The following is a 21,553-nucleotide window of genomic DNA, read 5'->3' as shown; positions in this document are numbered from 1 at the left end:
TTGGATCAGGCCCTTAATGTATTTCAGATGTGTAACTTACATCTTTGTATATTTCAACAGGGAATAACCAAATTACTGATTTAAGTTTCAAGTTGATGAGTAAATGCTGCCCATACATCAGGCACATTCATATGGCCGATTGCCCGAATATAACAGATGCTAGTCTTAAGATGATTTCACCATTGAAGCATATTCTTGTACTGAATGTAGCAGACTGCATAAGGTACTATATCACGTCCGGATTTTTGTAAACCATTGCAAAGGAATTTTAGTAAAGTTAATTATGCTCGTAATAAGTCCTGTTAGCACATCTTTCAGTTTTAGAAATAAATTCTTAGGATGTTAATGCACGTATCTTAATATTTTAAAAAATATTTTATACAAGTAGGTTTTTGTTCCTGTATATGTTTGCAAAAACCATTCATTATTACTCCAGTTCAAGCAAAAAAATCAACTGTAATATTACTTAATAGCCATGGCATATTTTAGTGCTGGAATTTGGCTACGAAGAAGATGAAAATGATAACCAAAGACAATGCCAGTGCCACAGCTCTATTAAAATTTGGATATTGTTTAATTTTGTGAATATTAAAATAATACTTCATAACTATCTAATACTAAGATATAAACAAAACTGCCATTTTTTACAATTACCAAGACAACGTTGTCATTTATGTGGTAGAGGAAGGGTATATTTTGTGAAGACTGTTTTCCACTTCAGGTGTGTCATGTGTCAGTAGAAACGAAGACAAATGAAAGGGCTTCCAAAGCTGCACGCTTGTTCCCTGTTTTGTGGCACAGTGATGGAGTCAAGGGTGGGAGGGAACAGGGAACGCAAAACCTCCAAACATTTCAAAACCAACAAACCTATAAAATAATACAAAGAAGGTAGAATTGCTGCTTATCTTAAAATTTCTGACATCATGTGAAGTAGGAATTCTGCTTTAATGTGTAACTAAAGGACTTTTTGTGCCTGTTAATGCTGTATAAAAATCTGATAACATTGCATGTAGATGAGCTGAGAAGTGCTGGAGTAATACCATGACATCATGTTGGTAGTTCAACTTGGTAGATGAGACAGCTGCCTGCATTTTCTGGTTTAACATTTAGAAGGCTGGATTTTCCAGTCTGTTAGCCAAGTTTTGGGCTGTGAGTGTGTTTGCACATGTGTCTACTGTCTCTACTGCTAAAGAATTGCTGAATTACCTTAACAAAACTTTTTAAGCAGTTGTAAAGCTATTGTAAAACTCTGTGCTTATATTATTACTTTTGCAGACTAACAAAGTTATAGATTGTAATACATCTAAACTTGGTAAAGAGTTTCTCTCAAGAGATATGAAACTACAAAAGGGGGATTGTTAGTATTTATGTTTCTCTTATTTGGACAGTGTGTTGCTATAAAAGTTCACATTGTGAGTTAGAAACATTTAGGAATTTCTCATAGAAATCAAGGGAAGCGCTATACTGGTGGTGGAATCTTAAGAACAGATTTTGAAATGCTTAGCCATCTTAGTGCTCTTAATCAGTTTCCTTTTTTTCATAGACATTTCATCTTAGTCTAAGAGTCTAAGTTTTTCTAACTTAGTCATGTGGAAAATTTTTTGAGAAATGAAAGAGACAGAAAGAGCAAATCTAACAATTCAGAATTCTTAAATTACAGGAAGTATTTGACTACATGTGAACAATGAAGAAAGAAAATTAACTGATCATGATTATTAGAATTAAGAAATAATAAAGATGTGAGTAAAAAGGTGTCTAAAAATGGACACAGGCAATGTGGTGGCTCATACCCTGGGCACATTTTCCCAGTTTAAGTATGTTATCTTCATGTATGATAAAGCAGTGTGTGGCCTGTGTTCTTATACAGTTAATCAGCTGACTAGAGAAACTGAACATGTGTATTCATGGAACAATTATTTCAAAAGTTATAATGTGGCTATTTCAGTCCTCAAGCCCAGTGTGGTTACAGAATATGTGAGGTTTTTTTAAATTCACTTGACTACATTGCCAGGCTCTGCATTCCTTACAGACTTTATGCAAGTTAATTATTCTGAAAGTGTATTTCTTAAATTTATCTATCTTGAATGAAGAACAACTGCACTGTGAAATAACACCGAAACTACCACAGTGGTTGAATTATTGCAGAGTGATTACTTTAACACTTTATGAATTATAGCTTCATCTGTAGCTTGTGTCACACAATGAGGCTCTGTTCAGGTTATCATTTTATTACTATTGCTATTCCTACCCATATGTTTCTAGGACTTTGGGATTTGCAGTGATTCTTTGCAACAAACTGTACAAGCCAAAATTCTGTCCTACAGAATTCTGGGATTAATTTTTTATTCATCAGGGAACACGGAATAAATACTGGGAATGTATTGAAAAGCTAAGTGTACAAGTAATGTTAAACATTCCAGAGATATGAACTGTATTGAAACACTTGCCCAAGTTGTAGTCAGCTCTCTGACACTCTCAGCTTGGCTGAAAGACTTAATTTTTATAGCCTTTGTGTATATTATGAGTTGGCAATTTGTGTGAGAGATACAATTGATTAAATGAAACACTCCAAGGACAAAATAAGGTTACCTCTTCATGCATGTGTACAGTACAACTACTACATACGTATACTACGTATGACTTTTACTTCTGTGCTAGAAGATAATTTTTCCTTTAAATTGTTTCAGTTCCTTAAGTTAACAAAGATACTAAAACAAATAGTACTCTAAAATGTTTAAACAGGTTCTGATACTTTCTAGATATGTTTTCCAAGCTCTGTCTTTTGGAACGCTATCATATCTGAGTGTTGGAACTAATGGAAGTTCTCGTAATCTCCAACAGAATTTGATTCAGAAAGTTCTGGTTTTCAGCAGTTCCAAAGAGCAGCATCTTTCTAATCAAGCCATTAATTACTCCAACTCCTTTGGGGTTTAAAAGGCTATTAAAAATAGACCATTATTAATTTCTGCTTATCTACAATGCAGGCTGCTGAATGCAAATTATACATTGACTTGTATGGAGTAGGAAAAATACATATTATAAATATTGCCTACATTTCTCTTTTAGAATCAGTGATGGAGGTGTAAGGACATTTGTACAAGGTTCTTCAGGAGCTAAGCTGAGAGAGCTGAATTTGACTAATTGTATTTGTGTCACTGATGCTTCTGTCACAGAAATAGCACAAAGGTACCATAGTCCAGTACAATATTTTTATAGTGTGGTTAGACTTTCAACATATTTCTAATGTTAATGTTCTTAATTATGTTAATAAATGGGTAAAATTGTACAGCCAATTATATACAGAATATTGTCCTAGATAAATGACTAGTCCCTTTTGGCATTGTGAATCTCTTTAAAAATGACCCATTATATAAAGGGGAATTCATCAATATAAATATGGAAACCTAAGAAGTCTTAATTTTAGGGTGGAAAAAGTGCTTAAATGATGGTTGTCAGTGACAAAACTGCATTAAAAGATTAGTATGTATAAGCCACATTTTTGTAAACTCTATAAATACTGATGTCTGCACAAACAAAAAGCACTCTATTGATAAACTTCTTAAATTCCAGTTCCTCAGAAGTAGGTATTGGATAGCTGAGCATCACTGAGCATAGATGCACTGTTTGAGGCGTCACATTTCTCAGGTCTTCTGGTTTGGTTATGGGAACATATAGTTTACAGTGCTTATGCAGTGAAATTCAGTCTTCCATGTGTGGTCAGTGAGTGCTGATTTGCAGAACGTGAAATGTCTTCATTTGCTGTGCACCATTACTTGTGTAGCTGTAGCTGGGTGTGGATATAGCCTTGGGGTCCTGAATTCTGTCATTGCAGTGAGCTTTGAAGCTTCTGTGCAAGATACAAGGGATTTGGAGATGGGGACAAGTCAAGTATCAAACTAATGTAAAAAATATTTTTATTTGTAGTACAGGTTCTTGATTTCCATATTTTGATTTAATTTCATTGCTGTTCATGGTTTGAAATATTTGCAATGCTTATATATCATGAGTACAATCCTGTAAGTGCCTATGTAAGCTAGGTATCAAAAGTCTGGTATAATTCCATGGGTTTAGAGTGCTTATTTTCATAGGTCCCCTGAAAAAAACTTATCAAGGTTTATTATGAAAATGTACTTGCTATACTACATTTCTGTAACAAAAGTGGAAACATGACATTTCTGTTTGTTTGGTTTGGTTTTTTTTAAATTTAATTTAGATGTCATGAATTGACCTACCTAAATCTGCGTCACTGTGAAAATGTGACTGATGCTGGAATTGAAGCTTTGGGAAATATGTCATCACTGATATCCATTGATCTCTCTGGAACCAGCATCTCAGATATGGTATATATATATGATTAAAGAATGATGAATGTGTTTACTATTTATTTAGGCTTTCTGAAAAAATACAATAAAAATCCATTCATTTAAAAACCTGCATGGATATGAAGCAGTGGAGTTGCAGTATCATGAAAACATATTTTAGAAATGTATATTATACAATATTAGCCCATGTATAGGCAGTACCCAATAAAAGGTAATTCTTACATTGGACAATTCTCACATTTGAAAGAGAGAAACAGAAACCGTCAAAAAGAGAAAGTTTGGCTGCTGTATAACTGATCTGAAAAAAAAGTTTGTTAAACAGAAATTTTTTGCTCCAGGATGATTAGACCTGAGGAAAACTGAAAGAAAAAAAAAAGGTATCTTTTACATTTGTAAAAATTGTGTTTTCCATGAACTAGATTTTATGGTGAAAAATCCTGATTGTTAGCTCTAGCAGAGGTACTGCTCTACACTGTGGTCTAGAAAATAATTGCTAGTGAAAGAATTACTAACAAGGTATCTTCAATGTGTCAAGTTGCTAAGACTCTGGAAAGCAAAATAGCAAGTGTGGGAGCCAGGTTAAACATCACAGGCCTCCTCATTAGATGTTCTTGGCAGGTGCTGCCTTGTGTGCAGGATTCAGAGCCAGTTCTGCTGTTTCTTTTTCTTTTGGGGCAAACTCTTTTCACTTAACACAGAAATCTAGGAGAAATGAAAACTTGCCATAGACACTATTCACTCAGTCACTGTTCAAACAGAATTTTGACCGAGAACTTTATTATTGGCTCTAACACAGAGTTTGTGTAAAAGTAATTAAAATGTGAAAAAAGTAATTAAAATGCCTGTATCTTTTATGGAGGCCTGAAAAAAAATATTAAGCTAAATAAAGAGTGTTGGGAGATCCAAGAAGGCTTCATGTAATGCAGTCATTTAAAATACCATAAAATTTTATCTGAATGAAATTTATAATGCCTTGAATTACAGTCCCACAATGTTTCAGTATAAATGTTTTCTTTCTCCTTGCCTGCCACAGCTAGTATTTTAAAATGCTGTGTTGCTTCTTATTCTAGTTTTCACATAGCACAACCCATGACCTCGGCAATAAGCCAAGCTCTTTTGCTTACACTGCATTTCTAAGGCATTCAGTTGCCTCCCTCCCACAAGACACATAAATTAACCCGGAAATTGGCCATTTATCATTTTCTGTAGTTTCTGATCTGATTGCTGGTACTAGCTACAAAACTGTTATGTTTTTTGCTGTTCACTGTGTTTTACGTATATAACGTTCACGCAGATATAATAAATGCATTTTCTAATCTTAAAACATGATTTGATAAAAGGAAATCTAGCAGTCTGCTTTGTAACAAGCTACTATTTGTATGCACTGACTTTCTATTATGCATTTTATTAGCATATAGATGACGTTATATGAAGATATCTTTCAATTTAGACTTTGTAAGTACTGTCACCAGATTGCTTCCAAAATGTAGCAGAGCACGCAATGTTTTATGTGCAGTAATCAACACCATTATGCTGTGCTGATAAAGAGAAATTGTAAGGCTCATGCGATTTCCTGTAGTCTGTGCAGTAGATCTCTGTTGTTTTTGCTGTCTTCCTATTTAGTGTGAAACACGTAGAATGCGCAAGATAGATTTGCACTACACAGGAGAATTTTCCTTTCTTAGTTTTTCAAATGTCAGCAGAGTCATTCTGCCCATCAAAGCAGAGCAGAATTTACTGGAATAAGGATAACATATACTTAAGGAAAGGTCAGAGGAGAAAAGATACAGTAGAGTCAGATTTTCTTGCAGATTTGTGCCTCAGGTATGACTGATTTAAATATTAATCAAATTGGAAGTTTTTTCCACTATTGGTGCCTTCCTGTGTAGTTTCTCTGGTGCCAAATAAGTGAATTGTTCCTGTTGCAATCTGTCTTTCATTCAGGGAATGTGTTGCATTTGGAAGAAATATATTGACTCTTAGAATTTTCCTGATGAGATCTTGTTAATAAAATAATATTTACAATACCCTGTAGACTCACGGTAATTAAAATATGCAGTGCTAATAAGAAATATAGCGCTCATCTCTCTCTCATGTTTGGAAAAGTTTTTTATCCTTGTCCTGAGTCTACTTATCAACAGAAGGACTAGAAATTGAATATAAATAATCATTGCATGTATTCAAATTTTGGCATTCTGTAGAAAGTTATGCATTTTACATTAAGAGAAAATGCCTAGGCAAACTTCTAAACAGAACCTAGAATAAGGCAAGTAATTCATCACGTTTAAGGTTGTATGTACGCTTACATGTCTTGCTAAATAAAAATTGAAGACCATTCATTAACAAAACCAAATATCATCCAATGCAGAGGGTATCAGCTTTATGCATATGAGAGACTGGTGGCATACCAAAGATGTTGCTGCACTTTTTTCATTAGGGCTTTGACTGTATTGCTCTTACTCATATAAAATACATAACATAACATTAAATAAAATAAAACACAATTACATTAAAAATATTAATTTATTCATTCAGTTATTTTAGCATTCATCCTTCTACATGTCAGAAAATATTTCCTTCTTTATTAAAGATTAATTTTTTAAAATAAATTAACACACATTTTTAAGTCTTGATAACTTTTTTTAATGGTGGGAAGGACATTTGTTCTGTTTTATCACAAAAAACAGAACAAACAAACATTTGTTCTGTTTTTGTCACAATGCCCTGACATAGACTTGGGGAAGCTTAGCATCAGTGGTGAATTATATGCAGTGTAATAATGAGAGAGAAAAAAGTAGACTAAACCAGAAGAAATTGGTAAAATACTTTAAAAATGGGAAGAACCCTGATACACTTCTGAAATGAAAGATAAAAAGGAAATATGAAGTATACAAAGAAATATTCTTTGCTTCTGCATTTTGTTCCACAATGACTGCCATGCATGAAATTCTCTCTTGTAATAATCTAAGGCCCCATTCTCTCTTCTGGCTGAAATGCCTCCTCAAGAATTGTCTGTGGCATCAAGTCAGCTGATCAGTCACAGATTTTTTGCATGCTATGTGTAGTTACTCTTTAAAGTTGAGGATAATTTGTAATCATTGAGAACTCTGGAGTAGTGGTTATATGGAAGTATAAAGGGTTAGCTCAACTTTCTTTACTTATGTGTTTGTACTTAATGATCTTCAGATCTTGGCTGGTCCTGAAGGCCAGGCTGCAACGTATTTACTAATATTTTAATAACAAGTTTCTAAGTAAGGGATAAAAAACCTCCAAAAGTGGCATTTTGGCTTTCCACAGTTTTCTAGAGTAATTTCTTTGCACTCTTAGTGGGCTTCTGAATCTACGGTGACTTGAATCCATAGCCTGGCACCACATTTTGGTCTGTTAGAAAATTAGGCCAGTAGGTCTGAGTAAGAGCCTTGTGAAAGTTAAGAAAAAAATATCAGGTCTAATAGATATAGCTAGCAACAGACTGCAAATGAATTAGTTGCATTTGATTTCCAAAGGAAAGGAGGTAACAAATCACACACATTCCCAAGGCAGGGAAAAGGAAATGTTAAAATACATTAAAGTGGGCTCCAAATTCAGATGTTAGCACTCCAGTTTGCTTGGGAGAATAGAGAAGGAGAGAATTTGACCTGGAGACTTAGCAACTTAATTGTGCATAGAAACAGGAAATAGTAACACAGAGTCATTACAATCAATGCCAGATGTGCTAACACCTTGAGTCCCAATGCAAATCAGTAGGAAGTAAAGGTACTTAGCAATGGTGAAAATTGGGCTTGATATTTTTACAAGATATTTTGTTACAATGGAAGCCCTGTTGTCTGGACTTAGTGTCAAGAAACGTTGGCAACCGTATTTCGTAAGTTATGATCTGGTCTAACCACAGAAGGTGTTAGGTACAGAAATATAATTTTATGGCATGCATTGTACACAAAATCATACAGAGGGATTTCTGTACTGCAATAGAAGAATGTCTCCACAGTTCATGTAAACAGGTCTGACCCACCTTTACATTAGCTCAGGTATTGGATACAGTATAGCTACATTTGCTTAAGAACTTACCCATTTTCCAGAAGGTTTTTTGCTATCTGAAACTGAATTTTGTTCTGCCGCATATGTATTGTTATTAGCAAAGTGATACTGCATGATAGGAATTACATTCCTCTTGTCTAGTGTTTGATCCATGGAACTGGTGCCTGACTGTGGCTAATCTGTGCAGAAATCTGAGCATTTTAGAGGATAAGCTGAGTCATTTCATATTAAATGGCTCAGAAATAGAAGGTGGGAGATACCTCTTAATAGCTGTCTTCCGAGATTGGAGTCACTTTGAGGTCAATCTGTTTGGTTTAGGGTATGAACAGGAAGTAACATATTTATATCTCTGGAACATAAATATACATTACAGATGCTGACCTTTAAGGTTACAGAAAGATATGTGAACAGCAATCTCAGAAGTTGAAAATAGTGTAGCACATGGTTATTGTTAACGAGAGACGGTACATTCATTGCAGACTGTAGTTGAAAGGCAGAGACTTGCAGCTTGTGAATATAGAGTGGTATGCCACAGTCTCAAATGACTTTTGTCTCTAGCAAGTGAAGACCCTCACCAACTAGTACAGTTGATACTCATTTTCTCATCTACAAAAACCATCATGAAATAATAATAAATGAAGTTCTGAAATTTTCTGCAGGCCTTACGTAATAAGGTAAATGAAACAGAACAAAAACGTAAAAATTGCTTGAAAAAAACAGCTGTTGGAGAGGAATAAGAAGTTTCTCTTAAAATTGTTTTCTAAATGGAAATGGTAATACACATGCTATAGAAGAGATGCAGGACAAAGTCTTCCCTTTCTCCATGGCAACAGAAGATTGATCAAAGATACCTGGGGTGATTTCTTTATGTTAAAGGGGAAATATGTTCTTGGAGACACATAGGGTGGGTGATCCTAGTCTGTATGCTGCACAGTATTGCTTTTGCTAGCATCTATTTCCAATGATAGTATGATCACTCTGACCATATCTTTCAAAAATGTCTGGAGGCTTAGTATAGAAGGTAAAAGTCTCTAGAAATAGGTCAGTATCTTGGATGGAGATCCCTGATGTTATCTGTCAGGGACTACTACTGAATAAATCAGGAAGTCTAATAAAACTAGTGATAATTGGCTCCTTTGTATATATGTTAGATACAAAAATAATAATTAAAAATTTCATATAGCTTAGAAGAGGTGTATTTTTGGAAATGTAAAAGTTTCATAGTTTTTCTATGTCATAGACAGTTCCTAATGACATTCCTTGTCTTCCATGTCTTTGCTCTTTCCCTTCTCAAATCTGGAATTATTGATGAAACACCTCAAAGGAGACCTTGGTTTTCATCGGGAAAAAAAAAAAAAGTTGTTCTGTAATTCAATGTCACTCTTGTAATATAAAATGATTATAAATTATCTTTGGAGTCATAGCAGAATTAGTTGTCATGTAGCAAAAAAATCTTTATAATATTCTTTAATATTTCATTACCAAGTACGTGAAAGTGGCACCAATTTTAAATAAATAAAACTGCAAGAAGAAATTAGTCCATAAGGTCACATCTATCACTATCAGTCTCTGCTGTCAGGAATTCAAGTTCTGACATAAACCCATTTGGGGGTTTAAGTACATAACTGTTTTTTTGTCTTGAATAGGAGTGCTGTGGTCAACAAAAATTTGAAATCTGTAGATTTTAATGAAGCTGTTGAAAGTAATGGTCACCACATAACTGCGTCTGCTGAGAAAAATACAAATTTCTTTGTTTTTTTAAGTAGCCAGGATTGGAAATCTCCTTCATTTTTTGTTTTTATTCAGCTTGTGAGATTTCAGGAATTTGCAAAATTTGAACTCCAGCCACACTCTTCCAGCATTATCATTACAGTGTCCACATCTGGATTCCAGACACTTTTTACATGTGCTTATTTTTTCAAGATGGTATTTCCTCTCTGTGCAGTGCTGTTTGCTGCCTAATTGTAGATAATTTATTAACCATATGGAATAAAGTAATAACTTTGTCTTTCAGTAAAGTTTACTTTATTGATATGAAGCACAGACATATTCTGCTGTGACTATCAAAATACATTTTACAAAATCAACATTTAATTCTCCTTCAAATTAGAGAGTTTAGGATCAGAACATGGTCCTGTTTCCTGGTGTTCAAGGAATAAATATCACAAAGCATCTTTGGATCCTTTTGCACTCCTAAAATAGGAATTTACCAAAGTTTTCACCTCCCTATTGTCTTGAGTATGGGCGTTGTCCATGCACCCATGAGTGTGACTGGACCATTTCAAATGTTGTCTTGTACCACAGCTGTAGCCATAAAGCCCTTACTGGTAAGCAAATCATAAAGGCAGCAATTTTAAGATATTATTTGGTTGTTGCAAATAGTATTTTGTTCTTCCAATAAAAAAATTTGTGAAAAGTTCTTTCAAACCCAAATTTTGGAGGAGATCTGTAAATGTATATTGCTTTATGAGAGTCCTGGTCTGTGTCCTGTGGAACTATTTCACACCACACTACTTTTTTCTTCAGTTTCTTTCTTTCTGAACAGGTAGGAAAATCTAATTCTTTGCTTTCTCAGTTGAATTATTTCTGCAAAGAATTCTTAACTCTTGTACATTCTTCAAGCAAAAATTGGATGATAAACTATATGTGTTCTGCTGAAGAGAATGTCTTAAAAGGTGCTCTAATTCTTAGATAGAAGCTTTAATACACAGACATTGAATATTATTGACCGTTTTAACATATTAAATGTATATATATATATAATAGCATGTTTTGATTTTTAAGATTAATTTTTCTGGAATTTTTTAGGGTTTGAGATCCCTTGGCCACTATGGAAAAATAAAGGAACTTTCTATATCAGAATGCAAAAACATCAGTGATACTGGGATTCAGGTAAAACTTCACCTCTTTTCTTGGTGTTTCCTGGAAGCCTCTCTATTTCTTCAAATTAACCATGTCCAAAACTGATATTATTTTACTCTGTACATCATCATTCATTCTTCATTACACCATTCTACACTCTCACTCCTACAAATGATTCTCCCCTTTCATACCTTTCAATTTTTTTCCATTCCCTCCATGAATTTTAATGCGTCTTGAATTCTGCTTGACTCTGAAATTCACTCCACAAGAGCCTTAATTTCTACTGAATTGTACTGTGCAAATTGCAATCTAAATTGCTGGTACTATTACTTCTTTCTTGCTCTACAAATCCTTCACCAATTTCTATCTAAAACATACTTTTCCCATCGCTGGTGTGGGCTTTCAGGTCTTGCTTTCTGCTTCTTTGGTCAGTCATTTGTTGAATGCCCTTTTTAGATGACTTAGCACGCCTAGCTCAATGGAATAGTTGAGTTTCTTTTAGTCTGTTACACTTGGTTCCTCATGTGCTGCTGATACATTGCTACACATCATTATCTCTTAGTGACACAAAAATATGTCTCAATATACCTCTAAAGGCATATTTCTTACCAGGATAAATGGTGTGATTATTATGATTAAACATAACAAACTATATTTCAGTGAGAAATGCATGTGCATCTTCTCCAGATTGAATAGATGTATTAGCTGGTTTATGGGAAAAATAGCACAAATGGCACTGTGTTATTATTTTAATAAAACCTTTAAACATATCCTAAAAACATCAAATGTGTAATTTATTCATATCTAATGATGAAACTAATCTGCTAGAAAATGGACTACTTGTATTTTAAGCTAGGTGTTTGAAATACTGGCTTCTTATTCTAAAGATCTCATCATGCTCACAGCAAGACATCTATTGAATCTCAGTAAACTTCATTTTTTTAATCGTTTTTATTTTTAAAATTATTACTAGATACAGTGGTTTTGAAATTTAAATATTGGATCTGGGCAATATCAAGCTAGATATTGTTCTTAAAATAAAAAGATTAGGTTACAACATGTATTTTTTAGTGTTCTGATCTCATACTTAGCCTATGAACTTAGAAATTTCCCAGGGTCAATAATCTTTATAAAGTAATCAGACAGGAAATTAATTAATTTGTAGAAAGGCAACCTACTAATTGAAGTTGCCACAAAGGCAGTTATGTACACTGATGATAAGTTATGAAGTTACACAGTGAGAAAATACTTTCTCTTTTGAATAATTAACAGTTATCATAGACATATTAATACTAATACATTGACACTAGTACTAATACAATACTAATAATTTGAATTTCATTTTACAATGCTTATAAATTTCTTTCATATTTCTGATTTACTGACTCTTGTTTTTTTTAATGAATGTCAACAATGAGACTTGCCATCCAAATATTTATTAGACTTACATTATCATCACAGCACTAACTACATACTAAATTCTGATTTATTAGTACTCATTGTCTCGTTTTGGTAAAATCAGTTATTCAGTGTTACTGTAATTCTTTTTATGGGTAAAGCATTGCACTGGAAACTGCAAAAGATTCTGAGAGGGTAATAGGGATGATCAGAGGTATGGTACAATCTCCATAAAAGGAACAGATAAGGAAGCAAGGAACCTGCGGTCTGAAAAGGGGATGGCTGAGGGAATGCGACTGAGATCTGTTCAATCGCAAGTGACATGAAAAGGGTGGATAAGGGTCAACTTTTTGCTGTTTACTTCTATGCATAATTTAGTGGGCATGAAATGAACCTAGTTTGAAAATTCAGCATGAAGAAAGGGAGATGACCATTTCCAAAATGTATAGTTAAACTGTGAAATTCCTTATCACAGGTTGCTTGAAATTTACCTAAATCCTTATGGAGGTTTGACAAATTCAGTATGGTTGCATAGATTTACTGCTTTGTGTTTCAGAGCGATATAAGAAATAAACACTAGTTGGTAACTACTGTAGAAAAAAAGAACCATCCATCTTGTTAGGAAGGAGGGAGGATTTACATCCAAATAAGAGCACTTTTTTCTGTAACTGAGAATTGTTCCTAATCATATGTAACAGAAATGCTTAAACCATGTTTTTTAATTATATCAATTTCATGCCCATAAACAGTTGCAGATCATAAGGCTGCAGGTACAGGCAATGCCATCACATAATCCCAGTCTTCAGCTTCTACATTTTTTCCATTATAAAGCTCCAACATCCATCATTTTATAGCCATATATTGTAAGAATGAGTCAGTTGTTGCTGTACCACAAGGGATGCATCTGGATTGAATCTTTTTACCCAACATACACGTCAGGCCATTAGGATTTGCTTCTTTAGGAATAATTCTGACTCGCCTTTCATGACTGTTCTGTGTAAAGTTCCATGTTTTTAACCAAAACAATGACCAAGTATGTACATTTTGTGTACCTCACGGAAAGCCGGGCAGCGCCAGCACTGCTGCTTTCAGAGGAGAATATTCACTTCTGCGTTGTGCTATGCTTATGGCTAAGAAGCTATTTCAGTTATCTCACTATGTAGAGTAAGTTCAAAAAAAGACTGTGAAAAAAAAAGTGTGTATGCTTTCCTTGTCTGCCATATGAATTAGAACTTTTTGAGGAAGAAAGCATCAGCAGGGAGTACATGTAGGAGTTAGTTACAGAAGCCATGTTGTCATGGATCTAGGGAGGGCAGGAGAAAGAAGAAGAGGTATGAAGTAACTTGAAACAAAATGGCAAGTCCTTTTTTGTAAGTTGATTCTAAGGATAAGAGTTTGTGGAAAATTTGTAGAGAGTAATCCCATTGTATGCTGCATGACTTGGTTATCCTTTGATTATATAAAGAATATTTAACTTATGCGAAAAGAAAATGCATATTAAGAGGGCTTTACTAACACTGTTAAGGTAAATTGCTGCAAAGTTATAAAATAACTAAATAATAGAACCAAAAATAATATAAACGGAAATAATGTTGACTGTATAGTGTTAATTCTTTTACTTGTTCCCAGGCATTATAGCAGTATGTAAATGCCTATGTGATCACATATTTTGTAAATAGGATCTTTGCTCATTCATAACTCAGATGATGCTCACTTAATAAGCAGTAATTTAGTATTTCATATTTTCATTGATGCTTGTGTGTGTCCTCAGGCCTTATTTACAGAGAATGAAAATTGTGCAAATAAGTTAGAAAGTGATGTTATTTCCTTCATATGGTATTTGATTCTTTGTAGCGTCTAAATGTTTTGCAAACATAATTTATCTTCACAACTTCTGTTATTTTCTTTATAGGCATAGAACCAGGGATACAGAGATGAAGAGAGCAAACAAAGCTCCATTCCCTTTGATGGCAAATATAACTTTAGTGCTATTTGCAAAATAATATAGGCGTAGACTTAAACTTAAGAGCAAATTCAGAACCTGACTTTGAAGGATATTTTAAATATGTGTGTAGACAAACTATGCCAGTAAAAACAAGATAAACATATCTCCCAGGCATTGAAATCTTGGCTTCAGCTTGTACTACATACCCCAGCCGAGAATGCAGTGATTAAGTCATCACATCTAAGGCCTAATTCTGAAGGGAGTACAGTTTCTCTTACACATGGATAAAAAACATTGATTTACTGGGTTTAGAATGTTTCTGTATTGCAGGTAACAAACAGCCTGTAGAGCTAAGATTGAAATAGGAAAGGTACAGAAGCCAATTAATATAAAATCTGAATTGTCCACTCTAACTAATCCTAACTTAAACCATTGGCATTCTAATATTTTTGTAAAAGAAAACAAGAACCCAAAGCCCAAGCACTGCCTTGCTACAGCTGTGCTGGTAGATAGAAAAAAGAAGCTAGAGTGAGGATACAGACAAAAAGTTCTAAAATTCCAGTCTATGAAACAAATTTCAGATTTAATAAGTTTCTTTGCATCTGTTTAGGTAAGACTTAGGAAAATCACACAGAATCATGTAATTTTTGGTCATAACAAAGCTAATATTTTTCAGTGATCAACGATATGTTAGTGTCTGAGTTCCTGTTTTACATAAGGAAAAAATAGCTATGTGTCAAAGGCAATAGTCTGATTACTACAGATTTTTTTTCAGAATGATAAATATGCAATATTTGTGCATGATAATGTGCATTTGTGTGTCTCTGTGTGCATGCACATGTGTTATTTATCCATGTGGCCCTTAGTCTGTTTACTTCAGGACTACTTCTTGAAAGTTTTGAAAAGCTTCGTGCAACCAGTGTTTTTTATTCAATCTACTACATAAGTATTTCCTTCTTTCCCCTATAGAGGTAAAATTTCCATTCCAGTAAATGACAAATTACACTGGCCTCAGGCCAAGATTAGCAGGCCTGGAAGATCAACTCAGTGACAAATTTAAGGCATCTCACCATGGTTTTAGGATGGACATCACAGAAGAGGAGAGATTCTCACTGAAGCTAAAGCTTCTTGAGCTGCAGAATGTTCTGTGATGCCCACATCATGGCACTGTTAGGCGAAGAAATACGATTTTATGTTGTTTGGTTCTCGAGTTAACAAATCTGCAGGGTTTTCAAGAGAAGGCTTCCACAAATGCAAGTTATGGTCTACCTCCTCCTTCTCTTTATAGGCCCAGAAGTGAATATTTTCAGGTTTGAAAAAGATTCAGGCCAAAAGGTAAATGAAGTTTCAGAGTGCAAAGGAGAAAAATCTATTTCATGAATCTATGTGGCCTCTCATAGGAGTTTCATTGCAAACAATAAATGTGCATAGTATGCCAGTTATAACTACCCATGTTTCATGAGAAGCAAAGTTTTATGTGGGATAATCTGATGCTATTTAAAATATACACTTTAATGTGCATTTTGCTAAACATTTTCATTCATATGATCACCTGTCACAGGTGCAAGTATCAAATGTAAGATGAAAAATACATGAACACATTGAGTTGGTCAAATTGTCCCTTTGGTCTTTTCAGTTGGTCTTGTAGAAGAGAACATGGAAAAAGTATTCATGTAAAAATTAAAAACCTCATGTAGAAGCTGGAATGTTGTAGCAGTAGTAGTAGTAGTAATAATAGCAATAATAGTAATAATACTACCTTACACCTATTTATCACTTGCCATCTGCAGGTCACCAAAATGTTTTGTAAACAGCTCTTGCAATTTCATAATGTCTGAAGTTATCTCTTCTCCATTTTATAAGCTGGGAAAGGTCACTGAATGGTTTGGTCTGTTATTTTCCAAATGATCTGTTTTACAGGGTGTATGAAAAAGCTAATACCTGAGTTACAAAGGTGCTGGAATTGAAGTCAGTAGAATCAGCAGGTGGTTATTTGCTCTAAAAATGAGGATAGAAATTGTACTTAACAGGTATCACAGCAGGAATTACATGGCACTTGTCGTTTAACCCCAGCTGGCAACTAAGCACCACACAGCTGCTTGTTCACTCCCCTCCGGTGGGATGGGAGAGAGAATCGGGAAAAAAAAAGTAAAACTCAGGGGATGAGATAAAGACAGTTTAATAGGATAGAAAAGGAAGGTAAAATACTACTACTACTACTACTACTACTAAGAGAATATACAAAAGAAGTGATGCACAATACAATTGCTCATGACCTGCTGACCAATGGCCAGCTGCAGTGCCCCTGGGCCAACTCTCCCCAGTTTATACACTGGGCATGACATCACATGGTATGGAATACCCCTTTGGCCAGTTTGGGTCAGCTGCCCTGGCTGTGTTCCTTCCCAACTTCTTGTGCCCCTCCAGCCTTCTTGCTGGCTGGGCGTGAGAAGCTGAAAAATCCTTGACTCAGTATAAACACTACGTAGCAACAACTGACAACATCAGTGTATTACCAAAATTATTCTCCTACTAAATCCAAAACACAGCACTATACCAGCTACTAAGAAGAAAATTAACTTTATTCCAGCTGAAACCAGGACAGCACTTCAGCCACAGTTAACTGGCCTGAACTCCACAGAGCAAATCAGAACCTGGAACTCCTGAGTGACAGGCCTGAGATTCTTACTCATTCCTTTCCAAGAAAATAATGTAATTTATACAGATACAGTTGTTTGTCCATTTTTTTGGGGGGGGAAGAGAGAAATGTTAATATACACAAAAACAGGCATTTGCAGAGAGTAGAAGAATAAATGTATTTCGGGCTTGTCCTCTAAGCACAAACCTTTAGTTTCTGGGTTGTGCTCAATTTAAATGCAAATTCAACATATTTTAATATATAGAGTGGAACCTATATGAAAGTTAGTCTAATGAACACATAGTATAATATGTAAGCAATGGAAAATGGCCTCTTAATGCAGCTCTTCTTTTTCTAGTGACATTCACAGCCAACGGCTAAATGACTTCACTACTAATAAAGGGTACCTAGAAAACTGAAGTGCCTGAAGTGGATCAAAGGATTGATGTAAATGTATCATAAATTGAGAAAAATAGAGTAGGCGTGTCACCTAAGAATGACTGGTTTGTTTGTCGCTCTTTCAGGAGTTCTGCAAGGGCACAAAATACCTGGAACACTGCCATGTCTCTTACTGCCCTCAGCTGACAGATGAAGCTGTGAAAACAATGGCATTTCACTGCCACAGGCTAACATCTGTCAACGTAGCAGGTTGCCCAAAGGTATGTATAAGAAATGGAGCAGCAGTTCTGTGATTGCTATTGCAAAGAAGTACTTAGTATTTAATTCAGAAATTTGACCTGCTGGCATCTGTGTCTTGCCACAATGCTACAACGAACTCAACTAATTTAGAAATCAGAGCTTAAGTTCAGCTGACTTTCCATATGTTTTAAGTTCTGAGGCTTGGCTCTTGAGAGTGTTTGGCATTCTTCTTATGGTTGCAGTTAAACAAAAAGGTGTCTGTGCTGTATCAGGTAAAATTTTGTCTCTCCATGATTTGATGTCTACAGAAGGGTGAAGAGAGAAAGGCTTTTAGTGATACTTCCTGCAAATATTCCCTCAGTTTCTGCTGTTTTGGGTGCTTCCAAAGGGTGGAGGGTCATGTCTTTGTTTTAATAACTCTTGGTATTTTCATGCTTTATTTTTTCCAGTGCTCTTTCTGAACACAGGTAATGCATAAACAGGGGCATGAGAACTTTATACCTGTGGCTTTACATGGCAGGGCAGTGGCTACTTTGAAAATAGAAGTAGTGCCTAAAAGCTGATGCACTCAGAGATGTAAATTCATGCTTAATTATTTTGAAGATGCTAAGGCTAAGAAACTAAGTCCTTTGGAAAATAAAATTTATGAGGTATTTGGATAACTTACTTATACCTATGGAAAGGAATCTTCCTTAGGCTGTTTTTTGTAGTCAGTGGAGAGAAGTGTTCCTACAGAGCATCAGTCAGGGAACCCTTCTTCAGTTCTTTGAGAAGCTCTGTCTCTCTACTGACTGCTAGAAGGAAATTCAGAACAATAGTCATCCCAGGGCTATATGAATGTTCCCGTCCTATCCAGGTTAATGTGACAGTTTTGCTAGTGGTTCCCACTGTCACCGGTGTGCTTTGGTGAGTCTGATATATTGTGTTTAGTGGGTATTTATTACCGATAAAACGATGTGCGGTTGCAGCCATATTCAATTAACTAACATCTCTTCAGGGAAGCTGCTCAACTAATTTTCATTCAGGATGTCTAGATATCTGAAAAAAAACCCCAATTATTTCTATCTATTAATTTATTTAGATTAAGAATCATCTATAGTGAAACTTAGTTCTTCTTTACCATGAGCTTATACTACAGCATTTTTGCTTCGTATATTTTCAGTATTATTTCTTTTTGATTAAAGTCTTGCATCTCAATTATCTTTTTTCTGTATCAGAATGTGTGTTCCTTTTTGAAATTATTGCTGTTATGAAGGCCTAAATCTTCTTCCCTGTGCTTTCTGACTTAATACCTCTGGCTTTTGTGCATTTTATTATTTCTGTGCCTTTAATTTTTTTCTTTAATAGCAAAAGCAAATACTTGCTGCATTTTGGCAATAGTCATTCAAATGCAATTTTTAAAATGCTGATCTGGGTTTTTTTTAATTTCATGGAAAAAGTTGTTGTAATGTTGCTTCCATCACTATTAAGTGGAAGTAGACCAACTTTATTACTACTTTTGGAAAAGTTCGTCTTAAACTATCCCCTAAAATTTCACCATACTCATTGGACCAGTTTCCGCCTTTTTTCCTACTGAAGTGCCCATGTCCTGTTTCCTTCCACAGTAAGTTTGCAGCCATCGCTTGTCCCTGCCTTCCTCCTCTCCAACACCCATCTCCATAATCCTTGACTATCTTTTCAGTCCTCCACACAGTCCTCACATCCTTTTATTCACTGCAGTGGCTGAACAGTTTCCTGGCCAACTAGTTTGAGATGACTTGGCTGACTAGTTAGCCAGCCCTTAATTATAGATACTCTGATCAATTTGTTTGCCGTCCAAAAGTTCCTAAGTTTCTCATATTTTTTTCATAATGGAAGTTGTGCATAGAGATCTTCCCAAAGTAGTTGCAGTTAGGTAGTGTTGCAATCAGTCGTCTCTGTCACACTTTCTGCTACACCTTATGTACTAACACAGGAAAACAAAACAACCCTGTAAAATGGCAGTAAATACATTCAGGCTGGAAATTGGGAGAGTTTCTGATTATCAGAGCAGTGTAAAACAGCATCCTGGGAAGGGAGAGAGGGACAAAGCATTAAGGAATGTTAGGATGGCTCTTGGTAAGGGAATGAACTGGGTCATATTTTGTAGTTCCTGCAAATGGGAACAAGTAGACTCAGTGACCTAGTAGTCCCTTTCCAACACTTTGTTCCTGGATGGTATCTTTTCTTTAAATGGTTATAGAGCCTATCTGTTAACTGCTAATACCCTACTATTTTCAGAAAAGAACATCAAGACTCTTCCAAATAAACTTGCACATAAGTTTACAAGTCTTTTTTTGACTTGAATCCAGCTTGCAACTCCATAAAATGAGATGGGTACAACTGTGGATGTTAAAACTAATGGGTCTTTCAAATCCTTTGGCAATCTCTAGTGTAAATTGAGGGGATCCAGCTGCTAAGTAAGGAAATATTTTCCACTCAGAGACTGTTTAAAAGTGGTCAGAAGATTAAAGTAAGAATGAACCTGTTCCAAAGGATATATGTTAATATGTCTGAGAGTAGTGTCCTGCAACATCAGCTATATTATATATTAAAAAAAAATTTAAAAAAAATCATAGCAAGAGAACATGGAAAAAAAAAAATAGAAATACATGTCCATTAAGAATGTTTTGCCATGTGCTATGCAGGTTACTCTAAAATTAGAAGAACTTATCACTTTAATCATATCTACTGGGGCAAATTAATTGTCTTTGAACAAACTCCACTGGCTTTAGTGAAAGTTCAGTGAGCCTCCCTGTCACATTTCTGTATACTAGGACAGGTACAAGTAATTTTGCAAATGCTGATACTATAAAATATTCAGCAGTGCAGTTCTGAATCTTACTCAAGGAATGAGCCTGATTTCAAGGGTAATTCTTATTTCATAGGAAAAAAATGAAGTTGATATGGGAAACATATCCTACACATGAAAAAATACAGCAAGAATTGAAAATAAATCTCTGGTTAAATGAATCAGCTATTTAAATAGCTAAGTTCTGAAGACACAGTTCGATGGACAATGAATTCTGTAATTCAGTCCTCTAAAGGAAATAGGATTGAGTGTATGATGAATGTAGATTTCTCTTAAATGCATCTGATACTGATTACTGACTTCAGAGTCAGCAACTTCTTTTTTTCAATAGAAATATTAATCTATTTATTAATCTTTTAATCTATTAATCTATTGCAGATCTTTATATTGAGCATATAGCTAAATCTGGAATAAGCAAAGCACAGAATTACCTCTATATTCCAGGAGGACTGTATCATGAGATAGTATGCTTATTTTCTGTTCCACAGCCCAAGGTCCTAGCTTCATTTTGCCTCCTTGTCCCTTTTAGATTCTCATGAGATTGGCTGTTTAATGCAAGTGAAACCCTTGTCTCTCTTTCCACCATCCCACTTCACTGATTTTAATCAAGTATCTTTACAAGGTCTTTAGTATGTCCCCTCTTGATTTTCGGCCCTGACTGAACAACGTAATTAAAGTATGTGCATAACGTATTCTTGACTGTTCCCATTGAGGTCAGTGGAGCAATTAAGTAGCTTGCATGACTGCTTATGTGCCTTGAAGACTCAAATGTGCCTTCCAGCATCAATGGCAATGAATATCAGTTTAGAAAAATGGAATTGCGAGGTGAAACTAAGCAGCTGTGCTTCAGAGCTGAAGAAAGACAACTATACATTAAAAAG

At 35.0% G+C, this 21,553-nt stretch overlaps 1 protein-coding gene across 4 annotated transcripts in view; it reads left to right on the top strand.

Moving 5' to 3' along the window:
- FBXL13 (F-box and leucine rich repeat protein 13) overlaps nucleotides 1-21,553 on the top strand; it is a 91,764-nt gene that overhangs the window by 60,877 nt on the left and 9,334 nt on the right. For 3 of the 4 annotated variants that reach the window (XM_069801761.1, XM_069801760.1, XM_069801762.1), the window contains exons 15-19: nucleotides 61-223; nucleotides 3,067-3,186; nucleotides 4,214-4,340; nucleotides 11,169-11,252; nucleotides 17,728-17,862. In XM_069801761.1, the coding sequence (XP_069657862.1) occupies nucleotides 61-223; nucleotides 3,067-3,186; nucleotides 4,214-4,340; nucleotides 11,169-11,252; nucleotides 17,728-17,862 (629 nt within the window). The remainder of the gene's footprint in view (nucleotides 1-60; nucleotides 224-3,066; nucleotides 3,187-4,213; nucleotides 4,341-11,168; nucleotides 11,253-17,727; nucleotides 17,863-21,553) is intronic. The other variant, XM_069801764.1, reaches the window with a different exon arrangement.

This window comes from Haliaeetus albicilla, chromosome 14, assembly GCF_947461875.1.
Source record: "Haliaeetus albicilla chromosome 14, bHalAlb1.1, whole genome shotgun sequence".
Lineage (NCBI taxonomy): Eukaryota > Metazoa > Chordata > Aves > Accipitriformes > Accipitridae > Haliaeetus > Haliaeetus albicilla.
This window is presented reverse-complemented; position numbering and strand designations above follow the sequence as displayed.